The sequence below is a fragment of the Aethalodelphis obliquidens genome, unplaced genomic scaffold, assembly GCF_003676395.1.
Source record: "Aethalodelphis obliquidens isolate GAN/ISIS:26980383/991018 unplaced genomic scaffold, ASM367639v1 scaffold7, whole genome shotgun sequence".
Lineage (NCBI taxonomy): Eukaryota > Metazoa > Chordata > Mammalia > Artiodactyla > Delphinidae > Aethalodelphis > Aethalodelphis obliquidens.
This window is the reverse complement of record NW_020837951.1, coordinates 43468096-43491323: the sequence shown is the minus strand read 5'-3', so window position 1 is coordinate 43491323 and position 23228 is coordinate 43468096. Positions and strand designations below refer to the sequence as shown.

The 23228-nt window shown below is 41.3% G+C and overlaps 1 protein-coding gene across 1 annotated transcript in view; it reads left to right on the top strand.

The window, feature by feature from the left end:
- The window catches only part of PCSK5 (proprotein convertase subtilisin/kexin type 5), a 447761-nt gene extending 430664 nt beyond the window's left edge, over positions 1 to 17097 (top strand). Inside the window, exons 33-37 of the mRNA XM_027105664.1 lie at positions 283 to 460; positions 4885 to 5102; positions 11037 to 11137; positions 12746 to 12932; positions 16625 to 17097. Coding sequence (XP_026961465.1) covers positions 283 to 460; positions 4885 to 5102; positions 11037 to 11137; positions 12746 to 12932; positions 16625 to 17082 — 1142 coding nt within the window. The 3' untranslated portion in view covers positions 17083 to 17097. The remainder of the gene's footprint in view (positions 1 to 282; positions 461 to 4884; positions 5103 to 11036; positions 11138 to 12745; positions 12933 to 16624) is intronic.
- Positions 17098 to 23228: the final 6131 nt, after the last annotated feature.

The following is a 23228-nucleotide window of genomic DNA, read 5'->3' as shown; positions in this document are numbered from 1 at the left end:
GTACATTCTCTTCCTCACTTTAACAGACGGTGGTTTCTGTCCTGCCCAACAGAGCCCATCCACTCTGACCTCTGTTTTTTCTCAACTCCTAATGTCCTTATGGTTGATTCTATTTCTTGGACATTCATCTTAGCTCCTGGGATGCCCATCAGCCCACAGGGACACTGTCTCCTTCCTCCTGCATCCCCCCACCCGCCATGGTGTACGGTGGGGAGCATATAGAAGTTTGGAAGACATGTGTCATACTTGATACCAAGACAGATTCTTTTCATCCCTTGGCAGACACGACCTGCGTGCAGGACTGCCCCGAGGGCTACTATGCTGATGAGGACAGCCACCGGTGTGCCCCCTGCCACAGCTCTTGTAGGACATGTGAAGGGAGACACAGCATGCAATGCCTCTCCTGCCAGCCAGGGTGGTTCCAGCTGGGAAAGGAGTGTCTGCCCCAGTGCAGAGAAGGGTAAGGTGCTCAACACACTTTCCCCTCACTTAATCCCATAACCACTCCAGATATCACTATGAGCAAACCCATTTCGCAGATGAGGAAGTTAAGTCTCAGAACACTTAAATAACCAGACTGAAGTCTCACTGCTAGTAAGAAACAAAGATGAGAGTCCAACCCCATTGTAATGGTCTCCAGAGGATTTCGGCAAGTTCACAGTAACGGAAGAGTAAACAGGAAAGACAGAGGGACCCAATGAGATAACACAAAGAGTCAGATTGTCAAGTCAGACCCACATCACTAATTCAAAGGATACAAGCAATTACAAGGCAGAGGTGATTCTTCTGTTAGAGAAGTCCAAACCCATGAATGTAGATTCTTTCCCTTTTGCATTACGATTTGTTCGGACCAGATTTAATATGTGAGGTCTAAGCACTGCATGTGGTGCATTGATTTTACAAAGGGAACAATTTCACTTAAATATCTCCATTTATACCCTACTAATTCTCCAACCTGCTATGCCCCCCACACATCCACAAATTACAGGTTTAGTTACCATAAACAACCCAGATACACAGATGTATCCTTCTAAAAGCATTTCACAGATAAGAGCCCTCCATCACGTGTTTTTCTGCAAGGAAAAACTGAGTGTGTTTATCAGAAGGTCTGGTTACCAGCACATTTGGAAGAGGATTTGACTGGGTCATCTTTTCCCCCCCAGGCATTCCCAGTAAAGAGGAAGACTGATTATAGGCCTATTGCTAACTCTTCTTTCCCAATCAGTAACTCAAAGCACTGAGAATTTCCAGACCCAAATTGAAGGGCTATAACTTTGGACTTTCCCCAAATGCTTTTGCTGAAATTAGCACATTGCTGTTTGCAGTTCTATAGCAATTACTGCTTGTATCACTGCCTTGTGTTTTGATTCACCTCATTCATTCAACACATGCTTAATAAAGAGCACTTGTATGTACTGATATAAGATGAGCAATACAAAGACTTTGTAAGGGGCTTCCCTGGTGGCACAGTGGTTGAGAGTCCGCCTACCGATGCAGGGGACACGGGTTCGTGCCCCAGTCCGGGAAGATCCCACATGCCGCGGAGCGGCTGGGCCCGTGAGCCATGGCTGCTGAGCCTGCGCGTCCGGAGCCTGTGCTCCGCAACGGGAGAGGCCACGGCAGTGAGAGGCCCGCGTACCACAAAAAAAAAAAAAAAAAAAGACTTTTTAAGAGCTTATTCTTCTTATATATCTCTTTCCCTGAAAATTATAGGCTCCTGGAAGAGAAACGCATCTTATTTTTCACACAGGTTACAACAACACTCAGCACAGAGCCACACACATTAGCAGCCCTGAAAAAACACCAGTCATATAGATCAATAAAGAGAGGTTCCTGCCAGACAAGAGGGGGATGGGGCTACCTGGGTCAGCCCTTCATCTTCATCTTAATAAGTGCTTGAAAAATCTGGATCCCATCTTTCTCAAATCAAGTCATTAGATACTCCTGTGCACACACACACAAAATTTAAATAGACCATGAAATTAAGAAAGCAATTCCTCCATAATATGTGAAGTTACCCATTGGGAGGTGAGGCACAGGTTGCCGTAAATCCCTTAAAGGCGAGTAAATGGGGTATAAATGAGTTATAAGTGGTGATATTTTACTGAACTAGTTCCTTTTGTAAAATCAATGATCCACATGTATAAACTTCGTATGTTAAATCTCATCGCCTTGGGAAGGCAGGTGTGTAATCCTCTGCAGCCTGACCCCATGCACATCATTACTTTGGTTTTTAACCTCAGAGCAGGTTTGTAAGGCCCCAGTTATTGTTTGTACTTCTGCACAAGATCCTCTTCCAGGCTATGAGGCTCGGATGATTTCACAGTCACCTCATGCAGGAGTTATCAAGGTAAGCAGTGGCAGTGTGCTCTTCTTTTCATCAGAAACAACCAATGGACAACTCACCATTGTCTTCCTTTAGCATCACTCTTTAATAATTTTTAAAACCTATTTGGGGGCTTCCCTGGTGGCACAGTGGTTAAGAATCCGCCTGCCAATGCAGGAGACACGGGCTCGAGCCGTGGTCTGGGAAGATCCCACATGCCGAGGAGCAACTAAGCCCGTGTGCCACAACTACTGAGCCTGTGTTCTAGAGCCTGCAAGCCACAACTACTGAAACCTGCACACCTAGAGCCCGTGCTCCGCAACAAGAGAAGCCACCGCAATGAAAAGTCCATGCACTGCAAGGAAGAGTAGCCCTGGCTTGCAGCAACTAGAGAAAGCCCGCACACAGCTACAAAGACCCAACACAGCCAAAAATAAATAAATAAATTTATTTTTTAAAAAAACCTATTCGGTATTGATAAGCTTTCTTCCCCAGGGGTCCTACTGTTGTTTTTCATCTTAGTAACAATCTATAATAACAACATGAGTAACCAATGTTTATGCTGCTTTAAGTTTACAAAGTATCTGCACTCACAATGTATCTTTATATTATGATTTGATTCAACAGCAATCCTATGAGATTAATATCATTCCCTCCATTTTGCAGATGAGGAAACTGAGGTTCAGAGAGGTTAAGTGACTTGCCCAAGGTCACATGGCTACTAATACTTGGTGGAGCCAGGACAAAAAATCAGATCTTCTGACTTCAATATTGTGTATTCCCTCTGCGGAAAATTGTGGATTTTCACTTTTTCCTATGGTTTTCTCTTTTGAGTCGTAGGTGATCTTTATCAACTATTCAGTTCATGACTGATGTTTCCGTTGGATAGCGTCAGTGTGCCAACGTCCAGACAGGTTTATCTTTGGTAATGGTTCCTTTTCTCCCTTCAGTGTTACTTGAAAATCTTGTGTTTACCTTCAAATAATGCATTGCTTGTTATCGTGGCATTTAATGGATATGTTCAAATTGTGTTGCCCCACTTCATTAGCCCTTTGACCTTAAGCAAGTTGACTAAATTCTCTGAGCCTCAGTCTTTACATATGTAAAATACAGATAATATCTAAATCATAAGGTTTGCTGTGAGGATTAATCATAAAACTCATAATTATCAATAATATACATTAATGAGAGTGGACCTTGCATAATATGGTTCCACCTGATCTGTGCGGTTTGCACTGCACGGCTCCATTTATATGTGGATTTTTTTCACTAAATATGTACTACACAGTCTGCAGTAGGTTGAATCCAAGGATGCAGAACCACAGATATGGAGGGCCAACTATCATTATTATAGTTTTTAAAAACAGTATTACACGCAAAAAAACTATATATTATTATATGCAAATTTTCGACTACATGGAAGGTTGAAGCCCCTAACCCCTGAGCTGTTCAAGGATCAACTGTATTTCTAATGGTCCTGGCACTGTTCTAACAAGCTTCTCAGTAATAGCTTATTTAATTTTAGCTACTAATATTAGCCCCATATTACAGACCTGAGACACAGAGATGTTGTGTGACTTGCCTGAGGTCACACAGCACATGAGGATTGACTCCATGCACTCCTGTTCCAAAGGGCACACTCCTAACTGCCATGTCCTAATGTCTCATTTTTAGACTCAATGAGGTGAAATAATGTTTATGATGTCTCCAGTGTAGTGTCAGGCATATAGGAGAAACTTAACAAATGGTAATTATTATTATATTTAGCCTCTGAAAATCTTTTCAAAAGAGGTCGCATCTATGTAAAGGTCAATATCACTCATGTCACCTCCTATTTCAAGATTTTTTTAACTGAGAAATTAGAAAAACCACTCAGGAGTACACTTAAAATACCTCCCATTCCCATTCAATATGACTTAACACCTGAATTTTTTTTTATATAAATTTACTTATTTATCTGTTTTTATTTTTGGCTGTGTTGGGTCTTCGTTGCTGCACCCGGGCTTTCTCTATTTGCAGCGAGGGGTGCTACTCTTCCTTGCGGTGCACGGGCTTCTCATTGTCGTGGCTTCTCTTGTTGCAGAGCACGGGCTCTAGAGCGCAGGCTCAGTAGTTGTGGAGCACAGGCCCAGCTGCTCCACGGTATGTGGGATCCTCCCGGGCCAGGGCTCGAACCCGTGTCTCCTGCATTGGCAGGTGGATTCTTAACCACTGCGCCACCAGGGAAGCCCCAACACCTGAATTTTAAAGTGGCAGAGCATATAGGTATATAAAAGGCAGGGGTAGTGAACAATTATTGTGGCACTACTACATGTGATCTATGCTAGGTCCTTTCATATGTGTCATCTAACTTAATCCCCACAAATAGCAGAGGAGGGATGGTAATGTCCAATTTACAGATAAGAAACTGAGACTCATTAGATGTATTAGTATAATTAGTCATGAATCTAATAAGTAAAGAGTCTGAAGGCACGCAGCTTGTAACCATGATTTTTTCCACCACACCCAACTTTGGAGCAAAGCTTAATATTGAGTCTCTGCTTCCCTCCTTGGTTCAGGTATTACGCAGAAAACTCCACGGGGCGTTGCGAGAGCTGCAGCAGGAGCTGCAAGGCCTGCAGTGGCCCGCGGCCCACAGACTGCCTGTCCTGCGATCCATTCTTCTTTCTGCTCCACTCCAAGGGACAGTGTCATCGTACCTGCCCAGAGCATTACTACGCAGAGCAAAGCACACAGACCTGTGAGAGATGCCACCCAACTTGTGACAAATGCAAAGGTGAGGGCCATCTATCATTTCGCATGTGTGAATGGAAAAATGCGAAGTGTTTGCTCCTGCTTTGTCCCTCTCTCCTTTCATCACCTTTGGAGGGTCTTCTTGCTTGCCAACCTCATAGCCAGTCCTCTCCAGCATCAGCACCCTTTGTTCTCTTTCAGCTTCTGCACATCTGCCCTCTAACCCTAATTGATCCTGCACCACACTGCTGCCTCTTCAGATCCTTCCCATCCTTCAGGGCCCATATACAGGCATCGTCCCCTACAGCAAGTGTTTTCCACCTACTGTCTTCTTTCTCTACCTGTTGAACTGGGAATATGCCAAGCAAAATTTATTTTCATTATTTCAACAACTACTTAAGATTTTGGCCTAAAACTGTCCCAAGCTCCATTCTTATTTTCCAGAGACTTACTTGTCTGTCCCAGAGATTCTTAAAATCAACATGTCCCAGAGTAAACACAATCTGAGTTTCCTCTGATATTCACTCTTTCTGTTAATAGACCCACTGTCCAACCAGTTGCCCAAATCTGATACCTTGAAGTTATCTTCCCTTTGCCTCCTGTCCAATGCACAAAGGTAAACTTCAAGGTCTGTTGTTTCTCTCTTCTAAACGTTTCTCTGCTCAGATCTCTTTCTCCATTCTCACTATTCTCATTCTTCATTCTCAGCATCGCTTAGCTGACTTTCTGAAATAGCACGTCACCCCAACTCTGGTCTTGCTACCCCACTCCCAGGTCATCGTGTACAGTAATGCCATAGCAATCTTTCTAAAATTCAAATTTGCTCATTTTTCTCCATAGCTTGACATAGAATGGTAATTATGGTGAATTCCTCTCACCATTTAAGAAAGAAATACCTCCTACAATGTTTTTATTCTTAAAACTTATTAGATTAATATTGATACCTGGTATGGTACATTCCTGTTATCCTTTTCAAAATTGTCTTGGCTATTCCTAGCTCTTTTTCCAAGTAACTTTTATTATTTTCCAAGTAAATTTTATCACATTTCATTTAAAAAAATCCCTTGGATATTAATTGACATTGCATTAAAACTCATCTTTACGATCCTGAGTCATCACATTTATGAACATGGTATATCTCTCCAATCTATGCATTCATTTTTTGTCCTTGATAAACTTTCAATAAATGTTTTCTGTTTTTGAAAAGTGATTAAATTCTTTCCCTGGTCAGCTTATGGTCTCAACTCTCCTTCCATGTACTTCAGAACCTAGAACTACCCAGAGCCACTCAGCAGCCTCCAAATAGGTGATGATCTCTCATGCCTACATGACTATTGTCCATGCATTTCCTCTTCCTGGAGAACAACACTCTATTAACTCTCAACTTAAAGACCCAGTTTGAATATCATCTTCTCTGTGAAGCTTTTCTTAGTCTTCCCAGAAGTCTTCTTCCTTCTTCTTGATTCTATAATACAGTTTTATCATAGCTATTTTTATTCAATACATTACATTTTAATTAAACGTCCAGCTCTCTTGCTGATGAGACCCTCAAGGCAAGAATTGGACCACATTCATTTTGTCAATAAAGACTTTAAAAAATGGTCCACACCAAAAAAATCTTAAAAAAAATAAAATAAAATAAAAATTCAGTCCACCTATTATTTTAGTTTTTTAACTTAAATGACTTATTTTTAAGATTTCTAATGGTTTGTTTTTCATATCCATCTATTTTTGTTTCATATCTTCCTGTTTGTGCTTCAGGTTTTTTTTGAGAGGATATTTTTGTCTTCATTTACTTTTTAAGCATCTTAAATATGCTAATTTTTAAATCATTTATTTATTTATTTATGGCTGTGTTGGGTCTTTGTGCATGGGCTTTCTCTAGTTGCGGCGAGCGGGGGCCACTCTTCATCACGGTGTGCGGGCCTCTCACTGTCGTGGCCTCTCTTGTTGCGGAGCACAAGCTCCAGATGCGCAGGCTCAGTAGTTGTGGCTCACGGGCCTAGTTGTTCCACGAAATATGCTAATTTTTAAGTTTGTCAAACTTTTCTATGAAATTAATATTATCTGAAGTAAGTTAATGCTTGATTGTGTTTACCTTCTCTTTTAACATTCTTTTTTCTACATGCTTTGAAATTTTGGTCTTGAGCTCATTTTGAATGGAAGACTTTGCTTTTGGTTTTCACTCCCTTTCTCTCTCCCTTCATCCTTATTCCTCACAGTCTGCTACTTTTTCAGCTCATGCTACCCCATGTCCCACCCTGAAACTCAGTATAGAAACATGATGTTCCAATATTCCTGGAGGTGATACTGATGTCACTGCAGATCTCATCAGCAATCCAGCTGGCAGCCCAGGAGAGTTCCTGGTCAAGAGGTGATGTCTATGAGGGCAGAGAGTCCCACCCTGACTCCTGTTTTAAGCTCTAAACCTGGATTTTGGTGCAGGTCTTATATGAAACACTTTTATTTCCTATTATGGTAGAAAAGTTGAACTCACAGCCACGATTGCCTACATTTAGGCCCAGAGCCAAGCACGTGGTGGCTTGAATCTGATTGCTATTTTGCATTTATATTCCCTTTCTGGTCCAGAGAGATTCCATCTTACTTTTGAGCCGACCTATCTCTTTTTTTGGTTCTCTCTGTTTATATTTATTCTCTCATTTCAGTGTGTTTGGAATAAAGGGGTTATGTCAGAACCTGAATTCATATGATTTTTTTATGTATACAGGAAATCTCTGTACCTCTCTCTCTCCCTCTCTCTCTCTCTGTTTTGTTGCAAACCAAAAAAAACTCCAAAAATAAATAAAGTCTTAAAAAAAAATAAAGCTCATCAATACAGTCTCCCTGAGATTGTATTCCAGGGATGATTGGGCATATCTGGGTGAATCTTAAAGCCGTTCTGAGTGTTTGTGCCTCCTCCTCCTGTATTTGACTTGAATTCCAAATATTCCTGGTTAATGATTTCTATCTTTGTTGTTCATTTCTTCTGTCATCCTTTCTTCACCTACCACACATGTCCTTTGCTGGTTAGTGAATCTTTGTGCTGCCTTCTGATTTTGCAATATATAGATTACAAAATTTGGGGACAGGTTTTCTCCTGGGTTATAAACTAGGTAAAAAAATAAAGGATGAGTTCCTTCCTTCTTAAAATATTAGCTGTCATACTAAGAAATGAGGATGCATGAAGGATACAGGGAAACTTTCCCAACCTAAATAAGTAATTTACCAACTAGATTGTATTTCCTTCACATTTGACTGCCCAATAATATTAGGGTGTTAAAAAATACTTTAAAAAAATACTTAAAAGAACTAAGGGGGCTTCCCTGGTGGCGCAGTGGTTGAGAGTCCGCCTGCCGATGCAGGGGACGCAGGTTCCTGCCCTGGTCCGGGAAGATCCCACATGCCGCGGAGCGGCTGGGCCCGTGAGCCATGGCCGCTGAGCCTGCGCGTCCGGAGCCTGTGCTCCGCAACCGGAGAGGCCACAACAGTGAGAGGCCCGCGTACCGCAAAAAAAAAAAAAAAAAAAAAAAGAACTAAGGGTGTTGGGGGAGGGCAGCATACTAATGACCAACATGTATCTTTTATGCAGCTGGTTCCTTCATAATTAGCTCATTCCTTGCCTTCACACATTTAACTTTTTATTTATCGTCCACACAAAATTGCTTTAAATAAAAATCCAGGCTGGTTAACCAAAGCCTCCTAACTCTCCCAAGCTGCCTCTCTCTTCCGGTGTGGAATGACACCATGGACAGACCCCAGGGGTGGCTCTGCATGGGGCTGAATTCATCCCGTGGGGGTCATTCTAAGGGAGAGCAGATGGTGAGCTGTTCCAAATTTTATGGAAAAGCCAAAGCTGTCTTTATAGGTGCCAAGTTTCCTGCAGATCCTTGGAAGCAATGATAAATGTAAGATGTTAAACTTGAAAAAAAAAATAGAAAACATTCTGGAAATTAGCCAACTACCTTTTGCAAAAGACACAGAGTACCCTAAGTATGCGGATTTTGCAATACATCAATGTAGGCGATGTAAATGGAGTCCTGTTTTGTCACCCAGAGGTGGCTTGTAGTGCCTCTGGGGATTGCCCAGGATCTAGGCCGAATTGCTGCTGGCCTTCTGGAAAATGTAACCAAACTTAAGACACAAATTTTGTGACCTAATCTTTTTACCCTTTCATTTCTCTCTTTTAATTTTTCCTACCTTTAATTTCTCTTCATAAAGAAAAAAAATCCCACACTTCTATGTTTTAAAATCAGAGTAAGACATTTAAGCTGTATTTCAGAAAACTGCAGGGAGAAAAGGAAAGAAGTAGGGGAAGATTGATTCTTTCTTCAGAGACCAAAATTGTGTCCCAGGACATGTAGGAAATTCTGTATGAAGTTGGACGTAAGATAAAAATAGAATGGCTTTGAATTGATACCACTATAGGCAGCCCCCAATCTAAGAGGAAGTTGGGTAATAAAGGTTTATTATCTGAGCTGTTGTTCAGAACTCAGAATTCATTCTTCCATAGAAACATTATAAATGATTGAGCTCACAGATCAGACAAGAAAAGTCGATTTAAATCCAGAGTGAATGTAAGAACAGGACTCACGGTTCTAGTTCAACTTCAACTAACCACACTTTACAATATTTTTCTGATGAAAAGTCCTATATATCAAGTTGCAAATCACAATATCAGGCACATTCCATGCCCCCTCTATTTCTCTGCTCCTGCCTCTCTGTCTAATTCAATGAACTAGAGCTCAGGTCTCCTGTCCCCAAACTCTCTCCAGAAGTTTTCCCTTGATATCTGCATAGAAAGAAATACTTGGGTCAGTCATTCTTGGGGTCTCTGAATTAGGAGAGAAGGGTATTACCTCCACAGGAAACAGTCTGTCTGTTCACACCTCCTCTACTTGGTTCACGTATGAAGGCAGATAGTATGATCAAAGAGCACTGCACTGTCAGTCAACAAACCTGAATTTGACTCTTGAGTCAACCATTCCCTATGAAACCTTGAATGAGTGACTTCACATGTCTGGGCATTTGTTTACATTTATTTAAAAATTAAATAAATAGGATGTCAAATTTCTGAGAAGAGATTTTACAGCTTTCAAGAGAATTTCAAAGAAATCTATCATGACAATCCCCAAAATTAAGAACTACTGGACAGGGCTTCCCTGGTGGCACAGTGGTTAAGAATCCGCCTGCCAATGCAGGGGACACGGGTTCAAGCCCTGCTCCAGGAAGATCCTACATGCCACGGAGCAACTAAGCCCGTGCACCACAACTACTGAGCTTGCACTCTATAGCCCGCAAGCCACAACTACTGAACCCGTGTGCCACAACTACTGAAGCCCGTGCACCTAGAGCCCATGCTCTGCAAAAAGAGAAGCCACCGCAATGAGGAGCCCGCACACCACAACAAAGAGTAGCCCCCGCTCGCCGCAACTAGAAAAAGCCTGCACGCAGCAGCGAAGACCCAATGCAGCCAATAAATAAATAAATAAAAAATAACTACTGGACAAAATGATCTGGTAAATTCTTTTAGCCCTAGCATTTTAAATTCCAAGTCTGGTGTTGTTTCTCAACTAGTTAACTGCCCATTCATGATTTACTCATCGAGTTTTGGGACCCTCCAAATCATCCTCATCCTCTCTACTAGTTAAACAATAAGTAGAATGATAAATAAAGCTTTTACAAACTTTCTACATGATTTCTCATTCTCTGAAAATCTTTCCTTTTGCTGTAATAAAAGATCTGTCATCTCCAAACCCTTATTTCCAAATTGAGAGTTTACATTGATTAGACTAATTGGATAATTTCTAGATCTTTACCTGGTATCTCATAGACTTTTTTTTTTTTCCATTTCCTCAATCAATTCACTCTTCTCCTTCAATTTACTTGACATGTTTCTTGCTCCTAAGTGTTTTGGATCCAAGACAGAGGTTGAAATGTAAGGTCAGTTTCATAACTTAGAATCATTTTTTCCTTTCAGGAAAAGGAGCATTGACTTGCTTATCCTGTGTGTGGAGTTACCACCTGGTGGGAGGAATCTGCGCCTCTGACTGTCTCGTGGGAGAGTACAGAGTGGGAGAGGTACAGAGCTGGGCGTGGGGTGTCTTCCACCATTTCTACAGAGGGACATGAGCTAGTTTCTGCATGTCATTTTGGGCAAAGTCAAAAAAGTCATAAAATCCCTACACTCACTATAGTTCAGGTTTAATATTTTAAAATCTACCATTGCACTGTGGGATAATGGTGCTACCCACCTGTAGCCTTAATGTCAATCAAAAGAACTGAGAAGAACTGAGATAAATAATGGGGAAGTTATTTAATGAGGACTGCAATATATTGCTCATGACCTTAGAAGTTTCAGGTCTACATAGGAATATTTTGTCAGAAATAAGATATATCTTCTCTCCTCCCCCTCTGCTGGCTAACCTGAAATGTCTGAATAATGTCAGAACTACATAACCAATGTTGGTCTTTCATCTCCTCCACCCCTTCGAATATATTGAGAGAGGTATATTTTGTTTCCTGGCCTAGAAACCATGGATTTTCTGAGTCCACTAACTTCTTGATTGTGTTTCCAAACTTTAGAAATTAAGTAAATCTCTCCATGGTAAAACTCACAAGTCCCAGCATATTCACATATGCTATTCTCTTTAAATTCTGACAAGAGCCCTCATTACACTTTGGAGAAACTGAGAATCCAAGAGGTTAAATACGGTAATTTGATAAAGATCATGCGAATAGTAAGGAACAAAGTTGGGGTTAAACACAGGGGTTCTGACTCCTAACCCAGGATTTGATGAGATCTCAGCTGAGAAAGCACCTTATCAGCACCTGAAACTTGCCAAGGTGCTCAACAACGGCAATTTCCATTCCTTCTTTTTCTATTGTACCAGCCTTCCAAAGTGCAGAAGTGAAATAGGAAGGTATCTTCCCTCATCTACGTTTTCAGCACCAGTGAAATGGAGCAACTTGTTGGGAGGGAAGCCACTTTCTCACCTTCAACAATCTTCCCACTGAGATTTCACTGCTTTAGCTAACAGTCACAATTTATATTATTCTGGGGCAGAGACACGAGAACCTAATAATCACAGAGGCAGAGCAGGTCATGTAAATGAGTGAAGAGTGTTGGGTCAAAGAAAACCCCAGTGCAAACTTGACCATAGGTGGCAAGGGCTGGGTATTGTATCAAATAGGAGAGCACACAAAGGGGGCCACCGCCACTCAGCTCTGTCTGTGATGTGGGAGTGGTGAATTCAATGTTGATAAATCTTCCAGTTTTTAAAGAGATACTCAGCACTGATTTACATGTGAAATATCCCAATTTTGAAATGCAGGCAATGAATTCAATTTCTTTTAACTGAGAAGGCCAGCTGAGTACGGACCAGACAAAACTCGTCCTTGACCAGGTACAACACATGGCTGTCAGTGTGTAACCTGAGCTATTCTAGAAGCTTGTTCTCTCACTATGATTACCAGCAGATCTCAGAGGAAAGGCTCAGCAATGGTTCCATCCAAGTGCAAACAGCTGGTTCTGTCTTTCACCCAGAACAGTAAAAATGGACCCAGAACAAATCACCTTTCTGCTACCCCCAACCTGCCTCCTTCCCTTATCCATTGGAGAGGGATTTGGGAACTCCGGTGCCTTGTTAATTTCTCCACACTCCAAAGGAATCTGATTGTTCTTAACAGGGGGAGAAATTTAACTGTGAAAAATGCCATGAGAGCTGCATAGAATGCAAAGGACCTGGCACCAGGAACTGCACTGTGTGTCCTGCCAACCTGCTGCTGCACATGGATGACAGCCGCTGCCTGCGCTGCTGCAACACCTCCGATCCCACGGACACCCAGGAGTGCTGTGACTGCCATGACACCACAGGTGAGGGGAGAGGGAGAGCAGCCTGCGGAGCCAGAGGAAGCGCATGTCCTCAGGATGCTGATGGAAACATGGGGGAGAGAGGGATGGGAAGTTTCAGAGGATCAATAGAGCAACCTTTATTTAATGATTCTTTTTTTAATTTATTTTTTTAATGGAAGTATAGTTGATTTACAATGTTGTGTTAGTTTCTGGTGTACAGCAAAGTGATTCAGTTATGCATATATATACATATTCTTTTCCATTATGGTTTATTACAGGATACAGCAACCTTTTATTGAGTGCCTGCTATGTGCCCACTGTACCTGAAACGTTCTGTCCATCATCTCATATAAGTTGATATTATTAATCCCATTTTACAGATGAGGAGACTCTGGCTCAAAGGTTTGATTAGCATGCCCAAGTCCATACCAATGTTAACAGACTCATCTGGAATCAGAATATGGGTCATTTGGACTCAAAGCCAGCATTCTCTCCACTGCTGTCCTGCCTCCCAGATTCAAGCTCAAGCAGGTCTAGAGTTTCATCTTTATAAATTTACTTTATGGGCTTCCCTGGTGGCGCAGTGGTTGAGAGTCCGCCTGCCGATGCAGGGGACACGGGTTCGTGCCCCAGTCCGGGAAGATCCCACATGCCGCGGAGCGGCTGGGCCCGTGAGCCATGGCCGCTGAACCTGCACGTCCGGAGCCTGTGCTCCACAACGGGAGAGGCCGCAACAGTGAAGAGGCCCGAGTACCGCAAAAAATAAATAAATAAAGGAAAAGAGTTGCCTATCAAGGAAGCTGATGCCAATATTATCTTGATTCTATCGAAAAATCATCCTGTGGAAGGCAGCCCAAATCCAGGGCTCCCATTAGAGACTTAAGGCATTTTAGAAAGGAACTTTCATTGAAGGCTAAGAGGAAACAAAACCCCTTTTACCAATTCCGAGTCCCCGAACTGTCTCCCACCCCCAATCCATTCATACGGGTACTTGGTTCTCATTGGCCACAAGCTTAGAAAGATCCCAAATGGAGTGATTTCTTCTAAAAAGAAAAAGATAAATTCTTAAAACCTATTCTCTAGTGTAAAAGCAGGTCATTTCCTTGGAGTTCAGCTACATCATGGCCTGACAAAAAGAGACATTATATTTATGGGAGCCTGTCCATTTTTAAGAAAAGTATATCCCAGACCCATAACTGCTACTAGTCTTTTCTGTTTTATTTTTGATCAGCCTTTTCAACTAACTTTTAAATACCATCTTTCCAAAAACTAATTGTTTCCTTCTTTCAGCTTTCCCACCCCCATGCGCAGCTGGTTTCCCCAGCTCTTCATACACATCCACCTTCAGGGTCTGATTGCCTAATATCCATGCTGTGTCAGCTAAGAATAACAACCTTCATTACATTGATGGCTTTAAATGAAACCAGAAGTGTGTACATGTTGGGTGCAGAGTTTCTGCAAGCCTTTTCCAACTAAGAACTATTTAGTCAGCTCTCCTGGGCTTTCTCTGGCTCTTGAAGATCTACCTGGGGCAACTCTACTGAAGACCAAATACTCTTATTACCTGCTCATTCATTACTAAGACACTCTGATCCTTCAGAGAACCCATATCACAGAGGCTGACTCTGACTCTGCGGACCTAAGACTGGAGAGCAGTAAGACATGATTGCATATGGTACCCTGGTAATTGAAACAACCTCGAAAAGTCTTTTATTGATTCTCCTGCCTCAGGCAGTATTTATCGCAAAGGACCACACACGGGTTGCTTATCCTTCCCTCTGGTGCTTTCATATTTCCTCCAGGGAAAAATTCTGTGCTGATATGTTAATGACAAAAGTAGTAATGATGGTGCTGTTACTTTAGGAGATGAAATTCTTCTTGATGGGCAAAATCCCAAGAGGATGAAAGTTAGGATAAAATAGAAAACTTGTTTATCACTAGCAAAAAGAGAAAGAAAACACACAGTGGTGATGAATCAGACCTAATTGGCCAATATATTATAAAAGAAAATAATTAACCCTAAAATAATTGGCAACAGTATTATATCCATTAAGCTAGTGTATATCATGCAGCTAGAATCTCATAAAACATCCTGGGAGCAGACCTAGGTGGTTCAAAAACGTTTATGGAGGGCTTCCCTGGTGGCGCAGTGGTTGGGAGTCCGCCTGCCGATGCAGGGGACACGGGTTCGTGCCCCGGTGCGGGAGGATCTCACATGCCGCGGAGCGGCTGGGCCCGTGAGCCATGGCCGCTGGGCCTGCGCGTCCGGAGCCTGTGCTCCGCAACGGGAGAGGCCACAACAGTGAGAGGCCCGCGTACCACAAAAAAATAAATAAATAAAAATAAAAAGGATGTTCTCTTCTGGGAACAGAACATCCTTATATAAAAAAAAAAGTGTTTATGGAAAACATACTGTGTATTTCAACTTGTACATCCAACAAGGCCTGCTAGTTTTTTCTCTGGTTCTTTCATACTCTCTTTCACACTCCCATTTGGTGGGTTAAAGAACAGGAAAAAAAAAAATTAGGTAACTTACCCAAATTATACCACCTGAATAAATGAGTAAAAAGTACAAAAAAATGGGGGCTTCCCTGGTGGCGCAGTGGTTGAGAGTCCCCCTGCCGATGCAGGGGACACGGGTTCGTGCCCCGGTCTGGGAGGATCCCACGTGCCGCAGAGTGGCTGGGCCTGTGAGCCATGGCCGCTGAGCCTGCGCGTCCGGAGCCTGTGCTCCGCAATGGGAGAGACCACAACAGTGAAAGGCCCACATACCGCAAAAAAAAAAAGTACAAAACACGAGCTCATCACTGAATTATGACACTTTTGGTTACTCCATATTTTCAATGAAGGCATCAAAACAAATGGTGGATGACAGGGGGGCAGAGCTCTCAACTTCAGAAATCTTAGTTATGATAGAAGAAACCCCTATCACTCAATTTGGTAGTCAGAATTTAAAGATGGTACTTTTCATGCTACCAAATTAGGTCCACAGAATGCCAAGAAGTCAAAAAACCTTTATCAGTGTTTTACCCTAATGTCTCCAGACTGTAGCATGAAGCAAGGATTCCTGGGTTTGAGTTCTGATTGCTCCATAAACAAGTCCTTACCTGTGACAATGTGACAATTCACTTTCTCGCTGTGGGTCTCGGTTTCCTCAACTATCAAACTACAGATTGACCTGTGATTTCTATGACCCCACGCAGCGATGAATCAATGGCTTTATAAATAATTTGTTCCTATCTTTGAATTGTGGGATAATCCTGTTGAATCAGGTTTAAAGGTAGCTGGGGAAAAGATTCAGTCTTAGAAAAAGTCAGAGTTGAAACAGAAATGGAGCATTCAGCAATAACTGAAGGCTGGCCCAAGATGGAACATTTTTCTCAGGAAGGAAGTAGAAGAATCGATCTGGTAAGGTTGGACACTTGGTGACTCACCCATGACGTATGGGTATGAGGGGGCTCCCTTTGGATCTCAAACTGACTTTCTCCCTAGAAGAGTTTGTTGGTATCATCTGGGATAGACTGAAACTCTCATGGGAGTAGACACGGAGCAATTCTGTAGAGGGGTGTGCTAAGAAAATCGAAGACAGTGGTTCTACCATTTTAGATTCAAAAGATAAAGGTGAACCTCTTTACCTCAGAAACTAATTTTCTCCATTCCTTCTCTGCCACCCTTCCCCTCTGCCCTCTTCCTCTGGGGTCATCTTCCAACAGATGAGTGTATCCTTCGAGCAAGTGAGGTTGAGCCTGCAGGTGAGCGTTCCAGGACAGCCCTGCTCATCACCTCCTCCGTTATGCTGGCGCTTCTGCTCGGGGCAGCTGTGATCATCTGGAGGAAATCTCGGGGCAGAGTCAGGCCCACAGAAAAGGCCGGCTATGCAAAGCTGGCTGACCCTAGCAAGTCTTACTCCTCCTACAAGAGCAGTCATCGCGAGAGCACCAGCTTTGAAGAGGATCAGGTGATTGAGTACAGGGACCGGGAGTATGATGAGGACGATGAGGATGACATTGTCTACATGGGCCAAGATGGCACTGTCTACCGGAAATTTAAGTATGGGCTGCTGGATGACGATGATGAAGATGAACTGGAATACGATGATGAGAGCTACTCCTACCAGCAAACAGAGGTCACCTCCTCCCCCAGCCCATTCTACTCACCGGCAAGCGTGTGAGCATTACAGTGTTGGATTTTATCCCGACACACCAGGGTGACGTGAGGGTGTTTGTGTTTGTCTTTTTAACCACGAGTCCAACTAGAGCATATAAGAACGCTGAAATATTTTGTTCTTCTTTTGGATGGCTAAACTCAATTAACCATGATAGTTCAACCATAATTGAGGAACAAGGATAAAATACAGAATGATTTTCCTCAAAACAATATGTCAAGACACAAAACACAGGAGGTAAAAAAAGTGAGATCTGTGCAAACAGTTTTATGTGATTTTAAAAAAAAAATGGAAATGAACCTATAGAAATTCTGTTTCTCAGCTGGATTGTGGAGATATCTGCTGCCTTCTTGATTTCTGATATTTCTGTAAATGATTTTGGGGGATGGGGAGACAAAGGAATTGTTTGTCTTAGGGGATTTTTCTCCCCTTTTAGTTCTCTTTGGGTGGAGATTTGTTCTATAAGGGGCAACTAAGGAAGGTTCTCCTCCTCATGTCATTTATACCAATTATTCCAGATCACCCCTAAGCAGAAGAGGCCACTTCTCTTGAGGCTGGTCATGACCTATTTATAGACATGAGGAAAGACACGGGAAGTAGCATCATAGGCAAGGAATCAGGCCTTTGCAGTCACCCATAGTCATGATGAGTCTAGAGCAAGCTCAGCCAGGAGATAGGCAGGAGCATCCCAGGAGGAAAGAAATCACTAAGTTTCCAAGAATGTCAGCCTTACACCCTCATGATTTTTCTAAGAGCACTTCTGGTTGGAAACATCAGCTAAAACATCAAGTAATAAAAGAAAAATGTCAATGTTAACCTAACGTAAAAAGAGATAAAATGACAAAAACTTCAGACACTCTTAAAAAAAGACTTTAGCTACTAAATTAAAGAGCTTTTATCAACAGCCCATCACAGAACTGTGGACTCTCCCTAGAAAAAGTTAGGATGAAATTCCCAACATCCTGCTCACCAGCTTAATCCGGCCGCTGACCAGCCTTCCAACACAATGTCTGTGATCTTTGTTTTTAGACATCCTAGGCATCCCCTTTCCCACCCTCCTGTCAAGTACACTCTTGGATTTGTGCACCCTGGACAGTTTTTCTGCAGGCAATACAAAGAAGGGCTCTTGCTGAGGGAAATTATATAAGCAGGGTTTTGTGGATTTCCTTGTAAAAACAGAAGTGATAGGCAGTTCTGGGAGTGGACCACCAGAAAGTGACATTTTCAGATAATGATGATAATCACACACACATACACACACAAATGTATTGCACACTATGTACCAGGTACCGAGCTAAATAATTCCTTTAAAAAACTCACCCCACTTCATACCACTGTAACTTCATGAGGATGGTACCATTATTACTCTTTTTTATTTTTTTATAGGAAACCCAAGGCTTACAGAATGTTAAATAACTAGCCCAAGGTCACAGAAAGCTAATCAGGATTCAAGAAAAAAGGATGACTCTAGAGTGTGTGTTCTTAATAACTCTTCTCCACTGACACAAAGTGCAAAGAGAAGCATCCTAAATCTAATAAAGGCATGTCTATTATTTTATGATATGGCAACTCTATTATCTTTCCTGAATGTGTGCATTTTCTTTTCTTTTTTTAAAAAACATATCACTAAAAAAAAAAAAAAGCACATATCACTGACACAGGAAATCTTTGTAAAGCAGTCTTCAGTTTACTGAAGTCCTCAGTGTTTCTTTAGGGGAAAGCTCTTAAAACAAAGTTGGCGAATTTTCTCTCGAAAGAGCCAGATAGTAAATACTTTTAGGCTTTGCACAACTATCAACTCTGCCATTGTGGCCTGAATGCAGCCAATCCACAACAAATGGGTGGGCTGTGCTCCAAGAAAACTTTATTTATGGACACTGACATTTGGATTTAAGATAATTTTCACATATCATAAAATATTATTCTTCTTTTGATTTTTTTCCTTCAATCACTTAAAAATGTAAAAACCATTCTTGGCTCAAGGCAGTACAGAAACAGGTGATGGGTCAGATTTGGCCAAGAGACTGTAATTTGCTGACCTTGTCTTAAAAGAAAGTCTTAAGAGACCATGTGTATCACACATACATATGATATGCTTCCAAAAATTCTGATCATTTAAAATCACCTCTTCAAAATCTATTTGAAGCCTTTATGGTTCCATTTTCAATTCTTAGAAACAAATAAAAATACATGTAAGATACCCATCTTATCAATGGAAGAATTCCTCATCTTTTGTTGTGTAATTGGAGTGTAGCCTATGGAAATAAGTAATTTTGTTTATACTGTGTTGTTCATCTTCCCTGATAATTCTAAAGCTCTGATAGACTGAGTTTGACATTTCTTTGTGTAGCCTGGAAATCGTTTTCCAAGAAAAATCTGTGTTTATGATACACAGTTAAAGATTAAATGAGGTCAAGATGACCTTGAATACTAAGAAAAATTGTGTTGTTACTCTATGTAATCCTGAAAAGAAGGTTCATGCTGTATGTGGGTAGTTTGACATCTTTCCTTCTTTGTTCTTAGTTAGGCCACTTTATTCGCAGACTTCTGAATATTCTGCTAACAACTGCCTAAATAGATAAATATGTGGTTGGAAAACAAAGTCAGTTTTTGGTTTTCTGTTTGCGAACAACTTGGAAATATTGAGAATCCTTGCAGACTGGAAATATACCAAGAGGCTGGGCAGGAGCTTGGAAGGCTCTAGTTCATAGAAAGTAATTTTAAAATTGAGAACTGGGACTTCCCTGGCGGTCCAGTGGTTAAGACTTCGCCTTCCAATGTAGGGGGTGCAGGTTCAATCCCTGGTCGGGGAACTAAGATCCCATATGCCTCGGGGCCAAAAAACCAAAACATAAAGCAGAAGCAATATTGTAACAAATTCAATAAAGACTTTAAAAATAGTCTACATCAAAAAAAAAAATTGAAAATAAAATTAAATCAAGACCAGATAATGCCATAGGGACTTGCTTATTGATGAACTACTTCTGAGCACTTTTTATGTGATTAGTATTATGCTTTATCAAGAATACAAAGCAATAAAAGAATGCTTTCTTTCCCCTCCTTTTTATCTTTCTACCTCCAATGACTAAGCTAGTCATATCAATTACAAACTTTCTTCTTAAAAATCAGTCCAATCGTTTATCAGCCCTATCATCACTGGCTCAACGGGGCTATTAGTCTCTCTCATCTGGACCTTTACTACTTCCTCCTGACTCATTGCTAAGCTTCCGTCTCTTTCTCCCAATTTATCTACCCTGCTATCATAGGTCATTTCTAAGGTCTATCGGATCATCACATTCAGGGCTCCCCATCACCTACATTGATTACAACATTCAAAATTTTGCAAGATATGGCCACTGCCTTTGTCTCCAATCTTACTATGCACCAATTCCTGATCCCTCCTCATTTCCCAGCTTCTCTACTTATACTCAACAGTACTGAGTTGCTTCTAAGTTCTCCAGGATAATATCTTGTTATCTCATGTCCTTTGGCACACATTGTTCACTCGCCTTGGAATATTTTCCCCTACTCCCAACTTAACCTGGAAAATTGCTTACCATTCTTTAAAATCATGTTCCCTCATAACCTCTCCTGGGAGGTCTTCCCTGACCTTGAAGAAGGTTAATCACTTTCTCACCTCTCTGCTACCTAGATACTATGCGTGTATAGCTTTTCACATCACACTGTTGTCACTGTTTGATTATACATCTATTTCCACTAAGAGACTGGGTACTTCTTGAGGCAGCTACCATTTCCTTTCCAGAACCTACCACAGTGCCCAGCACTAGGTAAATAATCAAGAAATATTGATGGAATTGAATGTTAAGAAGACAAGATTCACCAATATGAAGTAATTAGACAATGATACAGACCATACGTTGTATTATGCAGTCCATTCCTATTTGGTCTTGAATATAAATGATAAGGGGGTGGGGTGCAGGTGATGGTGTCAGTTAAATATGAGAAGTATGAGATAACCACAAATTAGAGCATGTTAGGGGTGGCTTCATGGGAAAAGGACTCATGCTTGGACTTGATTTTAAAAAGAAAAGAGGATGTAGAAGGTATCCCTCAAGGAAGCTGCTGGAGTTAACAAGTTGTTAACTTGATAATTGTAATAATATTAACTCACTAAGTGTGTATTAAGAATTTTCCACATTCCAGGCACTGTTCTGGAAACAACAGTGAGTGGAATCAATCAGATCTTGGGCCTTAAGGAACTTGCAGTCTAGTTGGGGAGAAAAAAAATAATGACAACACAACTACCATTTTTGATGCCTTCTACTTGCCAGCCACAGTCTTAGGCCCTTTTCTCATATGACATAATTTAATCCTTACTACACAAATGCAGTAGAATAGGACTGTCATCCCTCTTTACAAATGAGGAAACGGAGGCTCGGGAGGACACTCAAAGTGCCATCAGTCAGGGTGTGAGTGGTCCAACTGGGATGTGAATCTAGGACTTCAGTCCATCTTCCTTCTGCTCTACCACCCTGCTTCTAAGCTATAAAAAAGAACCTGGTCTTTGTCAGTAATCCCTGGATCTCATTTGAGGATTCGTTTTAGCGGTATGGAATTTGCTATAATGAATCATCAGAAGGTGATGCCACGGAAGCACCTATGGGATCCTGCAGTTTGGGCGCATAATCTCACCTAGAGGCACAGTGTTGAGGGGCAATGAGGAAAGAAAGAATTTTAGGTAACTGTGCACATTAACTGTAGATAAGCCAACCTATTAAAAAGTATTCATGAGAAAGTAAAGTTTAAAAAGATAAAAAGTATGCATGAGATTCTACCATATAAAAGAAAAAAATTTTAAGAAGTTAAGAATTTCCAAATGTGGAATCAGAAGTAGCATCAAGATGGGATAGAAGACTGCTGTTTAGAAAAACTGAAGACACAGACTTTAGGTGCTTCATACATACATTTAACATTGGAATAGAGCTTTCAAGATCTGTTCAGAGTTCAGGAGGTCTACTTCAGAGCTCGTGAAAAAAGAAACTGCTCAGTGTACTACCCAGCTGAAGAATTAAGTTCAGATGCCCTCAGAGTAGCCTGCATTTTACACTGAAATGTAAGAACTGTAAATAGATTGTGTTTCAAAAAGAAATATATGAATTCTATCAGTGCATGCTTGGCACAGACTTTAGATGTAACTGATCACCACACATCAACAATATCTGATAATGAATAAATGAGATCAGAATTTGAAGATGTCTTTAGGGTTTCACTTTTAAAACCACCTATGTCTACCTGGCACTGCTCTCAAACATAGGCAAAAAAAAAAGGTCATAAAGTGAAGAAAGATTTGAGGAATGAAGTCTGTTTATTCACTCCTGTGGCCCTAGTGATCAACACACTACATGGTACAAAGGCCATTCATTTATTTACAGGAACGAAAATCATTGCATGTGGGTGTCTTCTGAGCTAAGAGTAGAAGTCAGAACTAGGTCCCGTGGTCACATTTAGCTGTAAGGCAGGCTTGAAAACAAGTATTTGGTAAAAGGATATGAGATTATCATGAAGGGTTTCGCACAATCATGACTAATCTTCTGGGGCTTTGCCACCCAGAATAAAAGGTTTCCCTCATCCAGAAAGAGGAGGGTAGGACAGGATAGCTGTTAGATAGCCTGACGGAAAGGCCTCTCACTCTAAGAAAGTGTTCATTGATAAGAACTGATCCTAGGCTTCCAGGGAAGTGATATAAGCCTTATTAAACTATTAAATGAAAAAAATATATGTTTGTAAAACAGAGAATTATAACTAATACAACAGCAGAGCCAGACTGAGGTCAGGAGGATTACCGTCCCTCTAAGTTATTGTTTTCAGTGAAGGCACTTTGGTGGCTACGAGTGTGATTCTGGACCTGATAAGCTGACCCTTGAACAATATGCGTTTGAATTGCACAGGTCCACTTACAAGCAGGTATTTTTCAATAGTAAATACTACACTACTACCTGATTGGTCGAACCCCCGGATGCGGAGGAACCACAGATCCGGAGGGCCAACTATAAACTGTATCCAGATTAACCCTCAGTGTTATTTAGGGGTCAACTATCAATTCTGCTGTATCCTTTAGGCTGCTTTTAGTTATAAATGATAGAAAAGTCAACCCAAACTGGCTTAAATACAAAAGGAATTTATCAGCTCAC